Source organism: Erinaceus europaeus, chromosome 9, assembly GCF_950295315.1.
Source record: "Erinaceus europaeus chromosome 9, mEriEur2.1, whole genome shotgun sequence".
Lineage (NCBI taxonomy): Eukaryota > Metazoa > Chordata > Mammalia > Eulipotyphla > Erinaceidae > Erinaceus > Erinaceus europaeus.
The window spans coordinates 108,174,639-108,193,316 of NC_080170.1; the positions used below are offsets into that span (position 1 = coordinate 108,174,639).

Genomic DNA, 18,678 nt, shown 5'->3' on the forward strand with positions numbered 1-18,678 from the left:
AATATATATATAAAAATGTCACTTGAAGTATAAGAGAAATACAAAACTCATTAAGAAAAAAACTTGCAAGATTTTAAAAAAATTATGATTTAGAACTTACAGGTGGAGACAAGACTTGTATAATGTGTGAAACTGTTCTGCTTTTCTGCACAACTCAGCTACAAATAATCTTTCCCATAAGTGTATACCATGTGTCATATTTTTAGCTAAAGCTATTCCTTCCAACACATGCATGCCTCCATCACATTTAGATATTATTTACACACCCTGAAGAAAATGCAGAGGTCAATAGCATATACCCTCTACCCTCTAGGGCCTCCAGTCTAGACAAGGAGTGAATAATGAAGGAAGATAGAGAAATAAAAATGAGTTCAGAGAGAGGAGGGAGGAGGGTAGATCTGAATGAGGGAACTAGGGAATTTGCAAGAGTGAAGTGCATTCATCCTGGCAGAATGGTAAAAACTGCTAAGATTCTGACCTGGAGACAGTTATTTGGGAGAAGGTGTTGGAGTGGAGAAAGAAGACAGAAAAAGCATCTTCTCTGAAATATCACTATTGTGATTTTCAGCCTTTAAAGTCTTTTTTTTTGGGGGGGGATTACCTAATCAAATCATCTCCATTGCCAAACACTTGGGGGTTCCTCTTCCTGTGTACTCCATGGAACCCTTTACCTTAGCCTGATGACAGAGTCTCACATGGCCTATGTAAAAGTAATCAAGCCATTCCCAAAACATCTGATGCTGCCCTTTGAAGGGGTAATGGTTTTCCTTTTAATTCTGATTCCATCAATAGAATGACACTAATCCAGACTGATTTGAGTAAACAGGGCATATTCCCCATTGTCTCTGTGATCTGAGAAAGAATAAACTTGAGAAAGATCACTGCCTGGATTGGAAATGGCCCCTTTGGGTGTTTTGCGCAAGCTTAAAAGGAAAAAGAAAATGCCTGCACGGAGTTCCTTCCAAGGCAAGCTCACTTTGGAGGTGGTAATTCTCATAGGGGTATTATACTAAACTGCACCTATTAGTGGCTTTAGCGCCAATAAGAATGTAGAACTATTTCTTTTGTAGTGATTCCAGAAGAACTGACTAGTAATGTTTCATAAATTTCCGCCTCTGGCAACACACCACAACTTCACTCAAAATTCCCTCTTTTAGCTTTTATAAGGAAATATTTCATTTTTGCTATTTAAAAAACACAAGATTGAATTCAGATAATTAGTTTTGCACAAGATACCAATTTACACTCTACATACATCCAAAAACTTTCCCCCAAAAAGTTTTATTCCTGCCAGTTATTTCCTCATTTAGAACCAACATGTCCTTCATCTTAATACCAGTTACTGAATTTTTAATTGACTGGTGACTATTATCTGGTAGAACCATCTCAGCCGAAATCAATGAGATAGTTCAATTTCACTTTGTCTTAAAAGAAATTGAAATAGAGTATATAAAGTTACTCATGAAACATGAAAGAAAGTTGCAAGTAAGAACTCTCTAAGATTGTTTTCAGTGAACTCTGGAAATTAATGTTTTTGAGTCATCTAGGCATGCCATATATCCAGACCATGTGAGGAAATACATAGTACTATTTCTGAAAAGACTTCACAGACACTTTAACAACCATTTAGTGCTTCAAAGAAGGTTGTATAGACCACTTGGTAGCTGCTGGAGCTTCACTGTTTATCTGCAAAGAGTTAAAAGGCCAAGTACATGCTAACTGGATATTTTCAAACTATACTTGATAAAAGGAGAGGATTGGTCTGGTAAGGAGTAAAAAGGAAGTAGATACCTCACCTATCTTCCCCTTTGCCTCTAAGTCAAATTACTGAGTTTCCTTCCCCAAGAATGGACCATCACCTCACTATTATTTCTTTAATTGCCTACATTTTCCTTCTGGCAGAAATGGATTTGATTAAGGATGTCAGGGAAGGAGAGGCTATTAATATGGAGATAGACATAACTTTCCCCAGTATTTCTGTTCAAATCTTAAATGCAAATGAATATGCTTGTTGAGTTGAAAACTTTACAGGAAAGATCTATTTATTTGAGTTTCCAAGATTTTGATTGTGTTGTTAATACTTTTTGTTTTATATAGTGGTTCTTTATTTCTTATATAGGGCATGTGTATTTTCCTCTGCTCTATCACTTATCAATCCAAATCTTACCTGAAATAAATGTCTTAGTTGGTATATTCTTTCATAGTTAAGTCTTCGATATGTATTTATAATTGGAGCAATGAGCAGTGCAAAGGGAATTTTGTTCTGATTTTAAGATGACTAATAAAGTTAATTCTAATTAACAGAAAATCAATCATTACGGATTTTATTTCTGGCTTTGACTAAAAATGGAATCATAGAGTCTCTATGAGGTTAAGAAATTTAACCTATGGGAGTCGGGCTGTAGCGCAGCGGGTTAAGCGCAGGTGGTGCAAAGCACAAGGACAAGCATAAGGATCCCGGTTCGAACCCCTGGCTCCCCACCTGCAGGGGAGTCGCTTCACAGGCGATGAAGCAGGTCTGCAGGTGTCTATCTTTCTCTCCTCCTCTCTGTCTTCCCCTCCTCTCTCCATTTCTCTCTGTCCTATCCAACAACGATGACAACAACAATAATAACTACAACAATAAGACAACAAGGGCAACAAAAGGGAATAAATAAAAAAATAAATATTAAAAAAAAAAGAAATTTAACCTATATCTATAGAAATCTGAGAGATGGCAAGAAGGAATCAGCTTCATCTGGGCCAAGTATTATTTAATTTGCCCTCCATCATTCCTAGGTCATGTGGACAACATTTTGCATTCAAATTCTGAACAATAACCATCCTTTCAAAGTATGTGTGAATCCTAGCTCTTAGTGAGATAAAAGTGCAAAACCATTTCTCTCTCTTGCCATTTCTACAAAAACGTCACAGATACTGTTTATTTAAAACTGAGGGTTAAAGACTAGGAAAGCTATCAGGGGAGGGGATTGGATACTGACTTCTGGTGGTGGGCATTGTGTGAAGTTGTACCCATCTTATCCTATGGTTTAGTCAATGTTTCTTTTATAAATAAAAAAATGTAAAAAAAAAAAAACTGAGGTAACTGCACTGTAATGGTATAACATTTTAAATAGATAGCATTAAAAGCCATTATGTGGTTCAGTGGGGAAGCAATTACAGAAGCCAGACCTTCCACCTTCTGCATTCCACAATGACCTTGGGTCCATACTCCCAGAGGGAAAGAGAATAGGAAAGCTATCAGGGGAGGGGAGGGGATGTGGTGATCTGGTGGTGGGAATTGTGTGGAGTTATACCCCTCTTATCCTACGGTTTTGTTAATGTCTCCTTTTTAAAATAAATTTAAAAAATTGAAAAAAAAGCCATTATGTGTATACACTACATTAAGTTTGTCACTAAGTCCTTCTTTAATATGCATCTTTCATATGCATATTAAATGTGCTTTAAAATAACACATTCTTTTTACAAGCCTGCATATACTACTCTTTCTTTGGATCTTTAGTATCTCTTCCTTGTATTTTTAATTTTCTGCCTTCTACCCAGAATGACTTTTCTTTCTGTGCTAAATTTGAGGTCTCAAGTTAGGGAGGCAATTGCCTTCAATATGACCAGTTTGATGCCAATTCACATCCTTTAAGAACAGTTATTGTCTCTTACCATTCTGTGCTTCATACTAGAGTCATTTATAAACACTCCTATGTACATATACCCTAGGACTGTGACTTCTCAAAGGCCAATGATTACAACTTCATGGTTTCTGCTTTCCTAGAACTTAATTACCTTTCAGTAGGTGTCATATTATAGGATAATGCTTCTTTTGATGGCAGAAATCTAGATGACTTGAGAGGTAGCAGAGTGAGTACAATGCTGTACTTAGACACATAAGTTCATGTGTTCAATCCCCTTCCTCACATATGCCACAGTGATAAGCTGGCTCTTTCTCTCTCTCTCACTATTGCTTTCATAAACAAATAAATAAAATTATAAAAAAGAAATCTAGAAATCTATGTTTGGGGTATAAAAATCACTCTTAATCTGTTTTATAACCAAATGTACATTACTTTTTCATTCAGGGGAGAAAGCTTCATATGTGGTGAAGCAGTGCAATAGGTATCTCTCTGCCTCTCTCCCTATCTCCCTCTTCCTCTCAATTTCTACCTGTCTCTATCAAATAAATAAATATTTTTTAAAAATTAAAAAGAGAGAAGCCCATTCATTTGAGGGAGGGTTGAAGGAAAGAATAAAAATAAAAAGAATAAAATAAAATAATTTTAGTGGCCCAGGAGGTGGCGTAGTGATAAAGCTTTGGACTCTCAAGCATGAGGTCCTGAGTTCGATCCCCGGCAGCATATATGCCAGAGTGATGTCTGGTTCTTTCTCTTTCCTATCTTTCTCATAAATAAATAAAATCTTTTAAAAAATAAAAGAATTTTATTTTCTAACTGGAATACTTTTTAAGGTTGAACAGGTTGGTATAAAACATTACTCTATAAGAGCAGACAAACACATAGCAGGGATAACTTTCCTGTGGTAGATACCACAGTATAGCTCCAATTACACCATTTCTCTGTTTACAGTCCCACAGTGTTTTATCATTGCCACTCCAATAAACATATGTGCCAAGTATGACCATTCACAAAATGCTTTCTCTTACATTTCTAACATTTGCTCCAATCCCTTTCATCTAACTGAACTATTTAAGGTCTCTCAGTTCATCATCAGTCAGCCACCTCTCTGCCTTTTCTAATGCTCGTTTTTTCACTTGAAGTCTTCCATCCTTTCTATTGCCTGAAACTTGGAAAGTTCTCTTTACATTCAAGTTCAGCTATCTGCTGCACACACTTGTAAATGTTCTTGACTCTCCTGCCTTGAGCTACTGTTTTTCTTCTCTGAGACTTTATATCATCTTGCTTAATATTTTTAAAAAGATGTACTTTTTTGCACTCATGGAAAGGGGGAGTTAAGGGAAGGTAGAAAGTAAGAAAGAGAGAAAAAAAGAAAGAAAGATGAATAGAGAGATAGGCAGATAGATAGACAGATAGATAGATAGATAGATAGAGATAGAGAGACAGGGATAGATAGATAGGTAGGGATAGATCAGGGGTTGGGGGAGCTAGACAGTTGTTTAGCCTGGATGCTTTCATCCACTCTCCTCCAGCTCCAAAACAGACTATTTTACTGGAAAGCCAACATAAGTCGCTCAATCTAATTAATTGGAACTGAACATGAATTTAACATCAATTATCTTACCTAATTTTATCTTGTGTTTGCAAGAAAATTATGAGTTAGATCCTCTTGAAAAAAATCATTTTCACAAAAACAGTAAAAAGTTTGTGGGAATAAATAAGCTAATTTTTTATTGTGGTGTTTTTTGTTTGTTTTTGTGTATATGTATTGTGTGTGTTTATTGTTTTTCATTTATTAACATAAAACAGTTAGAAGTTAAATATATATTCACCAGAGGAAAAGCTTAAGTACATAATATTACTATGAAGGAAATTTTCCATCCTATTCTTTTATTCTTTGCAAGACGGTGTGTGTGTGTGTGTGTGTGTGTGTGTGTGTGTGAGAGAGAGAGAGAGAGAGAGAGAGAGGGAAAAGAGAGATTGGGATGAGGCATGAGACACAAAGAGAAAAATACAGACCAGAGCACCCTTCAGCTCTTGATTTATGGTTTCTGGGGTATAACTTGCAACCACTTGAATCTCAGGAACACAAACTAAATACTCTGACACACTGAGTTATTTCCCCAGCAACAGGTACCTATCCCCCTGCCCCTTGTGTCCCATCAGGTACCTATCCCCCTGCACCTTGGGTTCCATCATACCATATGCCCAACAAAACAAGTCCAGGTATATTTGTTTTGGTGTATTTCTCAGTACTCTGCACCACATCCTTCCATCATAACATAACATCCCATAAGCTCAGATATAAACTCCTTTAAAAGAATATGGCCTCAAAGAATAGGAAAGCTATCAGGGGAGGGGATGGGATCCGGAGGTCTGGTGGTAGGAATTGTGTGAAGTTGTACCCCTCTTATCCTATGGTTTTGTCAATGGTTTCCTTTTTATAAATAAAAAATTTAAAAATGTATGACCTCTAAGTTCTGTATATGCTCATTGTTAAGGGAAGTTTTTTTCAATGTATTCATAAAAGTTATGAGATATGATGAAAAGAGGGCCTTTTTTTGTGGTTGTTGCTATAGCTAACTCAGCCACTCACTCATGTTTCCTACTATACTCTCCACACCCCTGTTGAGGATTACTACTTAAAAAAAAAAAAAAAAAAAAAAAACCTTTTTCCTTATCTAGGTAAAGGGTAAAGGATAAGTGATTTATTATCACCAAACCATTTTTGTGCTAGTCATGAAGCTGGGTAAGATCTATGATCTATGATCTAAAATCTCTTTCTCCCAACCCCTTTAGGCTTCAGAGAAACCAGTCATAAAACAAGTAGTGCAGTCTAATCCCTCAGCAGGGAGTGAGACACACAGCCTGGCAGGCTCCTGGATTAAACCTGCAGCCTCTGTTTTTTTTTACCTACTGTGCTTTTACCTATGGTACTAAAATTCTCAGAAGCACAATACTTTAAAAAAAAAAAGAAAAGAGAAAGGAAAAGAAAAGAGGAGAAAAGAAAAGAAAAGAAAAACAGTGCAAGGACCGTTGTAAGGATCCTGGTTCGAGCCCCAGACTCCCCACCTGCAGGAGAGTCACTTCACAGGCGGTGAAGCAGGTCTGCAGGTGTCTATCTTTCTCCCCTCCTCTCTGTCTTCCCTTCCTCTCTTCATTTCTCTCTGTCCTATCCAACAAGAGCAATAGCAAGATAGCAATAGCAACAATAACAATAGTAACAACAATAATAAAAAAAAAGAAAAAGAAGATAATTTATTCTGAAGAGGAAAATCACAGCCATTTAAAAAAAATTGTTCACTTCACAGTACGGGGTTAGGAGAGATTATTTCCCCTAACCACACAGACTCAGATAACAAAGGATGATGGCCTGAACTATGAAAGCTTTTCACCTAGATTGGCACATCAGTTCTTTATGGCAACATTTTTGGAGGATCTACCATGAATTAAGTAGTTCTTTTTAGAGTGCATTTTGTCCTAGACAAAATGTCTAGGATAGAGTGCATTATTTTGGTATTAAGTAGAAAGGTCAATAAGATTCGGTTGTACAAGAATTGCAAACATGACTATAGAAAGAAAGGTCATTAAACTCAATCTGTAGAAAAATAGGAGGTTTTTGTATGAGCCTTTAAGTGCTTTTGAGTTCTAGACTACTGTAGCAACTCAGCAAAGTTCCTTTGTGTACTTCATTCAGAACCCCAATCTGGAAATTATAATACATGTATGCTCCTGTGAAGAAATTTGAAAATCTTTCTCTCTTGCCCTTATATATGTGTATTCACATATACTCTTTTCCTTCCTCCCTCCCTTCCTTCCTTCCTTCCTTCCTTCCTTCCTTCCTTCCTTCCTTCCTTCCTTCCTTCCTTCCTACCTTTTTGTCTGTGGTAAGAAATTTGAACTTAAATTGTGAAGAATTTCTTTTTTCTTGAAAGAAATCTCTCTCGGCACATCTGAGACCATTCACAGAGTGTGTATCATGCCAAGTCTGGCATAGGGGAGTGGTACAGTGTTGAGACCTTTCCATCATAACCCAAGGGGAGAACCTTAAGCTGTGCCTGTTACATCCTGCCCAGGTTCTCTTCCCTTCCGGACACCTTCCTCTTTGTTAATGGCTTCTCCCAATCCACTTGTGCTTAGAGAGAAACAATTGGAAAGTTGTGAGAAAAAAAAAATTTTGAGATGAAAGAATATTTTTAAATAGTCTTTTGAGTTATAAAATGAAAGTTATTAGCAAATAAAAATTTGTGATTATCTGAAGTCAGAGGATGGGCTATAGTTTTAAGGTCATTTTCATGCTTATGGGGGTATCTTCTACCTTTATGCGTCATTTGCCAGTGTTTCAGCATTCTTTAATATGATAATGGTAGATGGCTATTTTTTACTAACAGTTACTAATACATGCCACTTCAGGGTAAAGTGCAATATAATATAACTTTTGAGATAAATTTCAGGATTCTCTGGGCCCTGTAATCCCTGGCACTTCATAGACTTCGATACAGAGCTGCATGCTTACGGAAGGCGAGATATGAAAGCACAACTCTATACAGAAAGGAAAGCTGTTCTGAAACTACAAGATAGAATTCAAGCCACGAAGCTATCACAAAATACACACACTGGTGGAAGGATATCAAATTCATGACGACAGTATACAGAAAGATGCAGAAAGGTTGGGAAACTTAGCCGTAGTTTTTTTTTTTTTTTTTTCATAGATATCCTCCAGGTGCATTAGTAGCATTCCAACAGAAGACAGACAAGCACTGCCTTTTGAGCTCCTGACCGCACATTTGCCTAAAGTTTTGCAAAACTCTAACTCGTGTAAAGGTATTTTCTTTCAGCATAAGGATACCCTATCTCATATATGACCTGACTCTTCTATCTCCATAAAAGGTAACAATGCTCACAGATCTCTCCTAATCACAGCATGGATGAAGGTTTTCTGTTTTTTTGAGAATATCATTCTTTCCACATTCCACATTACAACAGCTTATGCTTTTCTCACTGATATCTCTAAACCAGCATTTGCTTTTGCTTTATACTTAGAAACACACAGTTCTCGGATTGCTTGTAAATACTGGTACATGAAATAGTTCACGAACAAACACAAAGTCAGATGTAATGTGGTAGATTATTGAGCACTTAAAAAAATCAGGCAACTCTGGTCCAAATAAAAACAAGGTAATCTTCAAAGTCCCCTCTTTTTTTTTTTTTTTTTAGAATTGTTAAATAACATCTTAAGCTAGTTTTCTACATTAAAACAAAACTAGAAACTCAAGTTTCTCCACTGAAGACAAGCAAGCATGCCTGCAACTTTTAAAGGAAAACAGGTATTTCCTTTTCCTTCTTTAGATAATTTAGTATCTCCCCTGCTATATTTAAACAGTTTAGGTGTCTAGACAACAGCATGGTCAATATGGTAGTGCCGGTCCCGTTTTGCTGCCCTTTCTGCGACTCTTCTTCATCTTAGACTGTGCAGCAGTGTGTATTTTGTTCTGTTTTTTATGGAGCTCGACGTGAGTAATTCAGTCTACTTTTCCAAGCATTTGCCTGCAAGCACTCTCATCTGAAACACTGAACTCGCTCTCGCCACACCGCACACCCCCAATCTGATTAGTGTCAACACAGCTGCCCTATTCTGAGGAATGTAAACTAATATTGTTGTTAGACCTCCCTCAATCTTAGGAAACTTCCTCAAAGCCTTACAGCCTCTTCAGGAGTTTTTTTCCTTATCCTTTTGCCCAGTCACTTAAATCCCTCAGACAAACTGGCTGAGAGAAGTTTAAAAAGCAAATCATCAATCATGCCATTGTGCATAGAGACCCATGCACCACAATACACAGACACACATACATATATATGCATGTATAAACATTTAATCATGTACCATTCCAGAATAAGTTCTTATATCTTTATCCAGTGACAGTCTAAATTAAACACCGGACAAAAAAATAGGAACATAACTGAAGTCTTCTTAGGATTTATGTGTCACTGAATTGCTAGGATTCAAAATGAAAATGTTTTAAAAACTTCATGTTGAAAATTTTAAAAGTTTCTTTTACTTTAGGAATGAGGTCTGGAGTTGGAATTGAGACCTTCACTAGTTAGTAAACAGTTAACTAATTTGTCTGACAGATATATAAGTGACCAACAGAGAAAGTATTTTACTGTATCTAACATAATATGATCTGTGTTCTCAATCTATTCTTGGAAAAAGTGATTTTATAAACTGAATATTCACTTTCTTCAAAAAAAAAATATGTCTCCCAGAATGTTTTCTTCTCCTTTCTATCCTACTGCTTTATTTCTGACTCAAAGAAAATAAAAAATCAAAAAAAAAAAAATCTTACAAACATCACAGAAAACACTTACCAAGGAGTTTTCTATATACAATTTGCAAAAAAGCAAACAACAACAATAAAGATAAAAAACCCAAATAACAAAAGCTAGGTGATCGAGAACCGCAAAATATATCAGCTTTTATTTTTTAAATCAAAAAGCATCACTAAATAGAGTACTAAAATCTAAAATTCTTACCTCACTAAATTGAGTCTGGGCATTGTTTTCCAGGTACAACATGTTAGCTGTAAGGTTGATCAATCCCGCTGTCCTCTCTTCTGGCTCCAGGATTTTGTCAACCCCCCCCACCCCCTCTGAGAGCCTCACAATATGACTATACTAAGAAGATAACAAACTCAAATCCCTCTGTCTCTCTTTCTCTCTCTGTACATAATTTTAGGTTCCCTAATATATACCCAACTATAGGCATGAGGGGCGGGTCTCTCCTCTTTACCTGTCCAATCCATCAACTTCCACCTGGACTCCTCCACTCCAATGGAGTGAGGCCTCTCCCATCTCATTAAGTAGTTAGAATTCCTTATCACCAATCTTTAAAGGAAAGTAAGAAAAAAAAAAAAAAAAACAGGAGAGAGAAGGACAGGTAAAACTTTCTCTTGTCTCTTTCATAAGAAAGTACACTCTCTCCTAAAAGAAAAACAAAATCCTCCCCCCCCAAAACCACAAACCTTGCTTTGGCACCACGGCACTTACAGAAGGTATTTCATAAAGGATTTTACACTTTGCAACAGAAAAGATAAAACTTTTAAAAAGTTTTTGGAAAGTGTCAACTTTTTTTTAACACAATGTATGTGCAGAGTTTCAAGAATGCTCAAAGTTAGAAATTATGGGGAGAGTCTCAAGCCCATGGTTATTTTCCTGGATACAGAAATTAAAATCCACTGGCAAATCACTGAAAAGTTTTCAACCTGTCCTCCCTAGAGAAGTCGGTGGCTCTATGTAAAGCTATGCCAGTATTAGTCACATTATTTTTCAGAACACACTTCGAAACAATTTAAACTATTGGTCCAGTTAAACTCACAGAAACCAACAAACAAATATCCATGCCATGCATAGAAATATAAATCCTGGAAAAATACCCATTCAAACTCTTAGAAAAAAACATCAAAACTTTTTATCATAATTCCTGTAATAAGGAATCTGTATAATAGCTAATCTATTTGATGATTTCTCCTACTGCATCCAGATTTTTATTAATGCTCAAAGATATCTCTTTCTATAAATAGACTATAACATGCTAATTGAATAAATTCTAAAGTGTGAGAAACTGATTAGCTTTTGGCATAAGAGTTTACTCATATAAATAAATAAGAATCCACTCATATAGAATCAGGCCTTGGTTACCATAACTCAATGAAGATGAAATATATCTTAATATTTAAAACTATTTGGTGATTCACTAAAATACTCATTTTAACACTATTACTACTGGACATTCTATATAAGCCAGTTAGAAACTTATATCTAAGCATTACTAGAATCTTCTATCTCCACCCCTCCTCACTCAGAATACCAAACAGCTCTAAATAAATATTCAGTTATGTCTCTTCTAAAACTTAGAATGTAAAATTAATTAGAAGAAGCCACAATAGATAAACATGTAAACCTTAGAAACAGTTTGCAAGCATAGTTCTGACCTTGAATTTGCTTCTGCTTTGCTGCTACTTTTGCATTCATGCAGTGTGTGTCATAAAGGCAATAACATTTCCTTTTATTAAAAAAAATAGTATTATTTGATTTAGTGTCAAGAAACACAACAGGGAGTCAGGCGGTAGCGCAGGGGGTTAAGTGCAGGCACAAAGCACAAGGTGGCGCAAAGGATCCTGGTTCAAGCCCCTGGCTCCCCACCTGCAGAGGAGTCGCTTCACAGGTGGTGAAGCAGGTCTGCAGGTATCTGTCTTTCTCTCTCCCTCTGTCTTCCCCTCCTCTCTCCATTTCTCTCTATCCTATTCAACAACAACATTAATAACAACAACAACAAAACAACAAGGGCAGCAAAAAGGAATATTAACAAAAAAATAAAATAAATATATAAATATTTTTAAAAAAAGAAGCACAACAATCTGAATGTTACAAATACATGTCAAACACAATGTTAATTCTTCACCGAAATATTGGCAAGACTTAACACCTTAGTAAAAAAGTACTAGCCACAAGATAAAATAAATAACATTACTTCCAAAATGTTATGTAATTATTTGTATTTAATGTCTCAATAATAGATTCAGTAGAAAGTTAATATTTGTTTCCTTAAAATTATCATCAATTCCAAATTTGGCAATGATGCACTTGATAGAGTGCACACTTTGCCATGCTCAAGGGCCCAGGTTCAAGCTCTGGTCCCCACTTATGGGAGAGAAGCTTCAGAAGTGGTGCTAGAGGTGTCTCTTTTTTCCCTTTCTTTATATATATTTCCCTTTTGTTGCCCTTTTTTATTGTTGTTGTAGTTATTGTTGTTGATGATGATGATGTCGTCGTTGTTGGATAGGACAGAGAGAAATGAAGAGGAGGGGAAGACAGAGAGGGGAAGAGAAAGACAGACACCTGCAGACCTGCTTCACTATGAAGTAAAGTCCCTGCAGGTGCGGAGCCGGGACTCGAACAGGGATCCCTATGCCAGTCCTTGCGCTTTGTGCCATGTGTGCTTAACCTGCTGCGCTACCACCCGACTCCCCTCTTTTTCCCTTTCTAACTCCTCCTCTCCTATCAATTTCTCTCACTCTCTATCCAATAAATAAGCAAATAAATAAATAAAATACTTTTTAAAAATCATCACCTACTCCAATGACATAAAAGCTTATAACTTACAAAGAATCATCCATGTACTTTTTCATTTTTTACGTATGTTTATAATATTTATACATTTATTAATTAATAAGCTATACAAAGAAAAATACAGAGTCCAGAGCACTTCTCAGATATGGTTTATGGTGCTTCTGGGGACTGAACCTGGGAGTTCAGAGCCTCAGGGATGAATATCTTTTGTATAATCATTATTCTGTCTCCCCAGCCCAAATATTTTTAAATTTTTAATTTATTTATTGGATAGAGTCAGAGAGGAATTGAGAAGGAGGAGGGGGGAGGGAGAGGGATAGAGGGGGGAAAAGCAGGGGGAGAGAGAGGAGGAGAGAGAGGGGTGAGAGAGGGGGAGAGGGGGGAGAGAGACTTAGCAGCACTGCTTTGCCATTGATGAAGCTTTCCCTCTGCGGATGGGTACTGGAGGCTTGATCACATGTCACTGAACATGATAATATGCACATTTAACCTGATGTACCAGTGTCTAGGTACTTCTTTATAAAGAAGGTCTCTTGCATGGTCTGCGATATAGTGTAGTGGATAAAGCATTAAACTCTCAAGCATGAGGTCCTGAGTTTGAACCCCAGGAGCACATGTACCAGAGAGATGTCTGGTTCTTTCTCTACTATTATCTTTCTCATCAGTAAATAAATAAAATCTTAAAAGAAAAAAAACTCTAAAAGGCAGATCTACTGAATTTAATCTGCCAGGGATATTAGCCATATGTCTTTATTTATCACACTAGGCAGTTTTGAATAGGTTGAGCTTGGGAATCAATACTCACATTAAATACTATTAACTCATCAGTCTAGCTAACCATTCTTCGATTATTTTCTGTACTAATGAGGTAGTTTGAAGCCATTAAGTCTTGGGTTCACAGACTTAAATGCTGACGATATGCTATCAAATTGTGGAAGCACCTAATGGTTAATTCTTCACAATGTCAAGAGATCTCTAGTAGTATCTGGTGGATTAGAAAATCAAATTCTTTCCACATAGCATCTTAGCTGCCAACATTGTCAAGTCTGTCCCTTGTCTCTATTATCTCTACCAAGATTCAGGGCAAAATGATGTAAAATACACACATTTATACACACATGTATGTTTTTATATGTATGTAATCTTGATAGGTTATATATATATATATATATATATATATGATACAACATGTTTGCCATTTGGGTGCTTTGAGTAGTGAAGGCAAGAGAGCACTAGACTGAGTGTCACAGGAGTAACTACAGGATATGAACTAGGTCCACAGCTCCTCCTTTAAGTAGCTTTGTGCCCTCAGGGCAGGTTACTTAACCACTCTAGATTCAGATTCCTCATTTGTGAAATAAGAGGCAGAACTAAATGCTTCTAAAGATCATTACAATGATGAGTCTTTTTTGCCCAGAGTTCACAAGAGTGATTAAGAGAATTACTGCATTTCTTTTACTTTGTTTAAATATATGTGTACAATATCCTCACCTCGAAATTCTGCAATGGAACAATACAGTTGTGCATACTAAGATGTTTACATGACATAAAAAGTACCATGTGCTGGAGAAGGGGATCCATGTTTTTTTCTTTAAGATACATTCAGAATGATACCCGTAAGTGGGTCGTTTAAATTTGAACTCAGTAAAAAAATTTTTCTCAAAAAGAATCAACTAAAGTACATCTGGAGATGTTTGATATCTGAATACTTGTGAGTACCTGGTGTAAAAATCTCTACAAGAAGCAGCTATTCTCTGCATTCACATACCGTAAGGCTTACCCTTAAATCTCAAAGGTTTAATAATGTGCAGCTATTTTCCTAACAATCTAGTGACGTAGCTAAGTGTTATTATTCCTTCTTGTAGATAAACAAACTTGGAGCTCTTAAATGGGTTTCCCAAGTTCTCAAGAGTTCAAATAAATCTATTTGTTCCTCATTATTTTCCCTTCTAAGACACTTCCTCCAGGTTCCCCAAAACTTCATTCATGGCCCTGCCCCAGATGAAAATGTCATTGCTGTAAAGCTAATGTTTAAGAGAAGTCAGTTATCTAAGATAAAAGATCAAGACATGCATTATACTGAAATGATGTTTGCAAAATCTTCAATTGCTATCCACATAAGAGTCCTTCAGATATTAAAGATAGTAGCTCTTATCATAAATGCTAAAATATTTCTTTGTTGGTACATACGTGTACATGTATGCATGGCCTTTCAACCTCATACCTGTTTTATTTTTTTTGAAGAAATTTAACTTTTCCACCTTTTATTATATTTAATCAATTTTATTGGGATGTTAAAGGCAGTCATTGACACATAGATACAAAAACTTTTACTTTCCTATAGAAGAATTTATTACTTGTTTTCCTTAAGACTTTATTGAAGCATACTTTGTAAGGCCTTTCTCATTTTAGCATTGTAAGATTTGCCAGTCAAGGTCAGATACATCTCACTGACTAGGGTGTGTGTCTTGCCATGTGTGTAGTCTAGCTTCAAGCAACAGTATCACAAGGGAGATGCTATGACATCAGTAGTTCTGGTGTTGTGGTGTCTCTTCCTTTTAACGTCTCTCCATCTATGGTTTTCTGAAAAATTTCACATGCAGACTGCTCAACTCTCCAGGCTTTATCTTAGTATGAAAACTGAAGACACAACCCCAATAGATATATTTTTTTCTTAATTTATTGAGCATTATAATTTGATATTTCTATCATATCAAATGCTAATGTCTCAATTTTACATTTCTATGTGAAAGGTTGAGTAAGTACATTTGTTATAATTTCTTAATCTATGTTATGTTCTATAAAACTCTAGAGCTACTTTCTTCCCTGATCCAACTTTCTAGCCCTTTTTCCAGGCATGATATCATCTCCCCAGACAATAACATAGGTCCACCTGCATATCAGATGTCAGGCTCAGGCAAAAACTAGTAAAGTCATGGGCTCCTTGGAATATACCGAAAATAGGCCTACTAGCTTTTTTCAAAACTCAAGAACCCAAATATTCATCCACAATATTCCAGCCTTTAGGTTCATGAGTAGTCAACAATTTGTTCTACTTTATATCTTAACTCTTTTCCAGCCATCAGGTGCAGATGCTACCATGATGCCAAACAGACTTCCATGGGCAGAGGACCCCACTAATGTGTCCTGGAGCCCTGCCTCCTCAGAGGTCTGCCCCACTAGGGAAAGAAAGAGACAGGCTGGTAATATGGATCCACCTGCCAACACCCATTTCAGCAGGGAAGCAACTATAGAAGCCAGACCTTCTACCTTCTGCACTCCGTGATGATCCTGGGTCCAATACTCCCAGAGGGATAAATAATAGGAAAGCTAGCAAGGAAGGGGATGGGCGAGAGGAGTTCTGGTGGTGGGAATTGTGTGAAATTGTAGCCTTCTTATCCTATGATCTTGTTGGTGTTTCCATTTTATAAATAAAAAACAAAACAAAACAAAAACCAACAACAACAAAACCTCTAGAGCATAAAAAAATGGAAGCAATTCTGTCCTCCTTGGTTTTGTGTTTGCACTCAGTGTATGAGAACTATTGTAGAAGTGAAGCTGTGACATAGAGATAGCTAGTTAAAGGGATCTCTTCATCAAAACATTAGTTCTTTTCAATTGATTGAAAAGAAAGGGTAGAAGCCAGGGGCTTCAGTAAATCTGGTTAGCATTAGGTAGTGATTTATTAATTACTGATGACTTAATTTTATAGCAATAGCTGAGACTCTGAATAAATATATGTCCCTGATTTTAAACATATAAATCAATCCATCAAAGCTATAATCAAAATTCTATCTGGGTGATTATAGTCCCTCCAATTTCTCCTCTCCTTTTTAGAGCACCGTCCTCTAGATTTTTAGATTTAAATACAACTTTGATCACCTCATTCTATTAATAGAGCATTGATAGAGCAAAATCAACTACTTCCACAAACTCTTGAAGACTGTTGTTATTGTGTCTCCAAGATACTTCCTTGGCTTGGCCTTCTATGATTGCTATATTCTACCTGAGGAAAGATTGGAATTTTGAAAGTATACTCTATTACAGTGATGACATTACAGTGATCTAATTGATTTTGTTTTGGCAGCAACTTGGAAAGTCCCAACATTTTGGAGCTTTTACATATGCTTTGTAAAACTCTGACCTTTTATGACTTTTTGTAGTTTTAACATGATGACAACTTTCTCTTCCTTCTTTTTCTCCTGGTTCTCTTTCACCTCCTCTTCCTCTTTCTCTCACTCATCCTCCTGAGTAAGGTTCTGCACTTGGGCTGAAAGCATTATTTGTCTTTCTTCTATTTAGTCTAGTTACTACACATTGATTACTATAGAAAAGGCATTTATGTAAGAATAATACACTGGGTAAAAATTCAATTTACAATTGTCCAGTTCATGACAAGAGAAATAAACAGTTCAGGCAGTCAAGAGACAGAGATAAATGGAGAAAGGAGGAAGGGAAGACAGAGAGGGGGAGAGAAAGATAGATACCTTCAGACCTTCACTTCACAAACTGCTTTACCGTTTGTGAAGTGACTCTCCCACAGTTGGGAAGCTGGGGGCTTGAACCGGGATCCTTATGCAGGTCCTTGCACTTTGCGCCACCTGCGTTTAACCAGCTGTGCTACTGCCCAACTCTGCTATCCCTTTATAATTCTTCTGAGTGATCTACTTATGTCTTCATTTTGCCAATCCTTACCTAACTGCAGCTGCTGTGTTTGCATTATTAATAAGATATTAGCTCTTTGTGGTGTACTACACCAAAGCAAATGACTGTGGGGTGAAGAAGGGAGGGGGTGGAGAAGTTCTTTAGGTCCTAGTACATGATGGTGGAAAAGACTCAGGTTGGGGGTAAGTGTTCTGAGGCTACTATTATGGGAAGATAACAAATTAAAGCCGCGTGCTAACAAGTCAACCATCAGTCTTCCAATAAAATCATTAAAAAATATTAATGCTTTGACATGTATGTTGTATATTTTATAAAAGTCTTAATTTTATAACACACACGTATCAACAATTATAATCACTTCATTACACAAAAATAACTTCTTTAGTCCTTTTTCCCAGAACTTAGAAGAAACTAAGTGCTGCCATATTATCTTCTAGACATCTGTTCACATGCTTGTTTTATGAATTGTATGAAATAATACATTTTGAAGATACATTTTGATAAATCTGTAAATGTGTCTGCACATATATGCATACACTCACACATCCATGTCTACTTAAAAAAAAAATGTGTCCTGGAGCTCCACTTCCCCAGAGCCCTTCCCCACTAGGGAAAGAGAGAATTGAGAGTATGGATCGACCTGGCAATGCCCACCCATGTTCAGCGGGGAAGCAATTACAGAAGCCAGACCTTCCACCTTCTGCATCCCACAATGACCTTGGGTCCATACTCCCAGAGGGATAAAGAATAGGAAAGCGATCAGAGTAGGGGATGGGATTATGGAGTTCTGGTAGTGGGAACTGTGTGAAGTTATACCACTCTATCCTATGGTTTTGTCAATGTTTTCTTTTTATAAATAAAAATAAAAAAAGAAAAAAAATAACCTTTAGTTAGGAGTGCATATTCAGGACATCTCATTTCTTAACATTCTGTTTTTAAATTACTGTATACTTTCACTAAATTACTTTAGCCATTTCCCATCAATTGGATGTTTCTTCAATTCTTTTTTCATAGCCAGGGTTTTATGCTTGTACGATTTCACCATTGCAGGCTACAGTCAGGTAAAGACACAGAAAGAATTGGAGTCTCTTCCAGTACTATAACACCTCCCATGTAATGCCAGTGTTTTTATTTTATTTTTTTAACTTATTTATTTATTGGATAGAGACAGCCAGAATTCGAGAGGGAAGGTTAGATAGAGAAGAAGAGAGACATAAAGACACCTGCAGCACTGCTTCACCACTTGTGAAGCTTTCCT

General features: G+C 36.6%; 1 protein-coding gene across 6 annotated transcripts in view; it reads right to left on the minus strand.

The window, feature by feature from the left end:
- The window catches only part of TP63 (tumor protein p63), a 225,221-nt gene that overhangs the window by 89,948 nt on the left and 116,595 nt on the right, over positions 1–18,678 (minus strand). Inside the window, exon 1 of one of the 6 annotated variants that reach the window (XM_060198513.1) lies at positions 10,161–10,609. The exons of 4 other annotated variants lie outside the window; for them this stretch is intronic. In XM_060198513.1, the coding sequence (XP_060054496.1) occupies positions 10,161–10,202 (42 nt within the window). In that variant the 5' untranslated portion in view covers positions 10,203–10,609. Of the gene's footprint in view, positions 1–10,160; positions 10,610–18,678 lie in introns of those variants that run through there. One more of the 6 variants, XM_007525670.2, reaches the window with a different exon arrangement.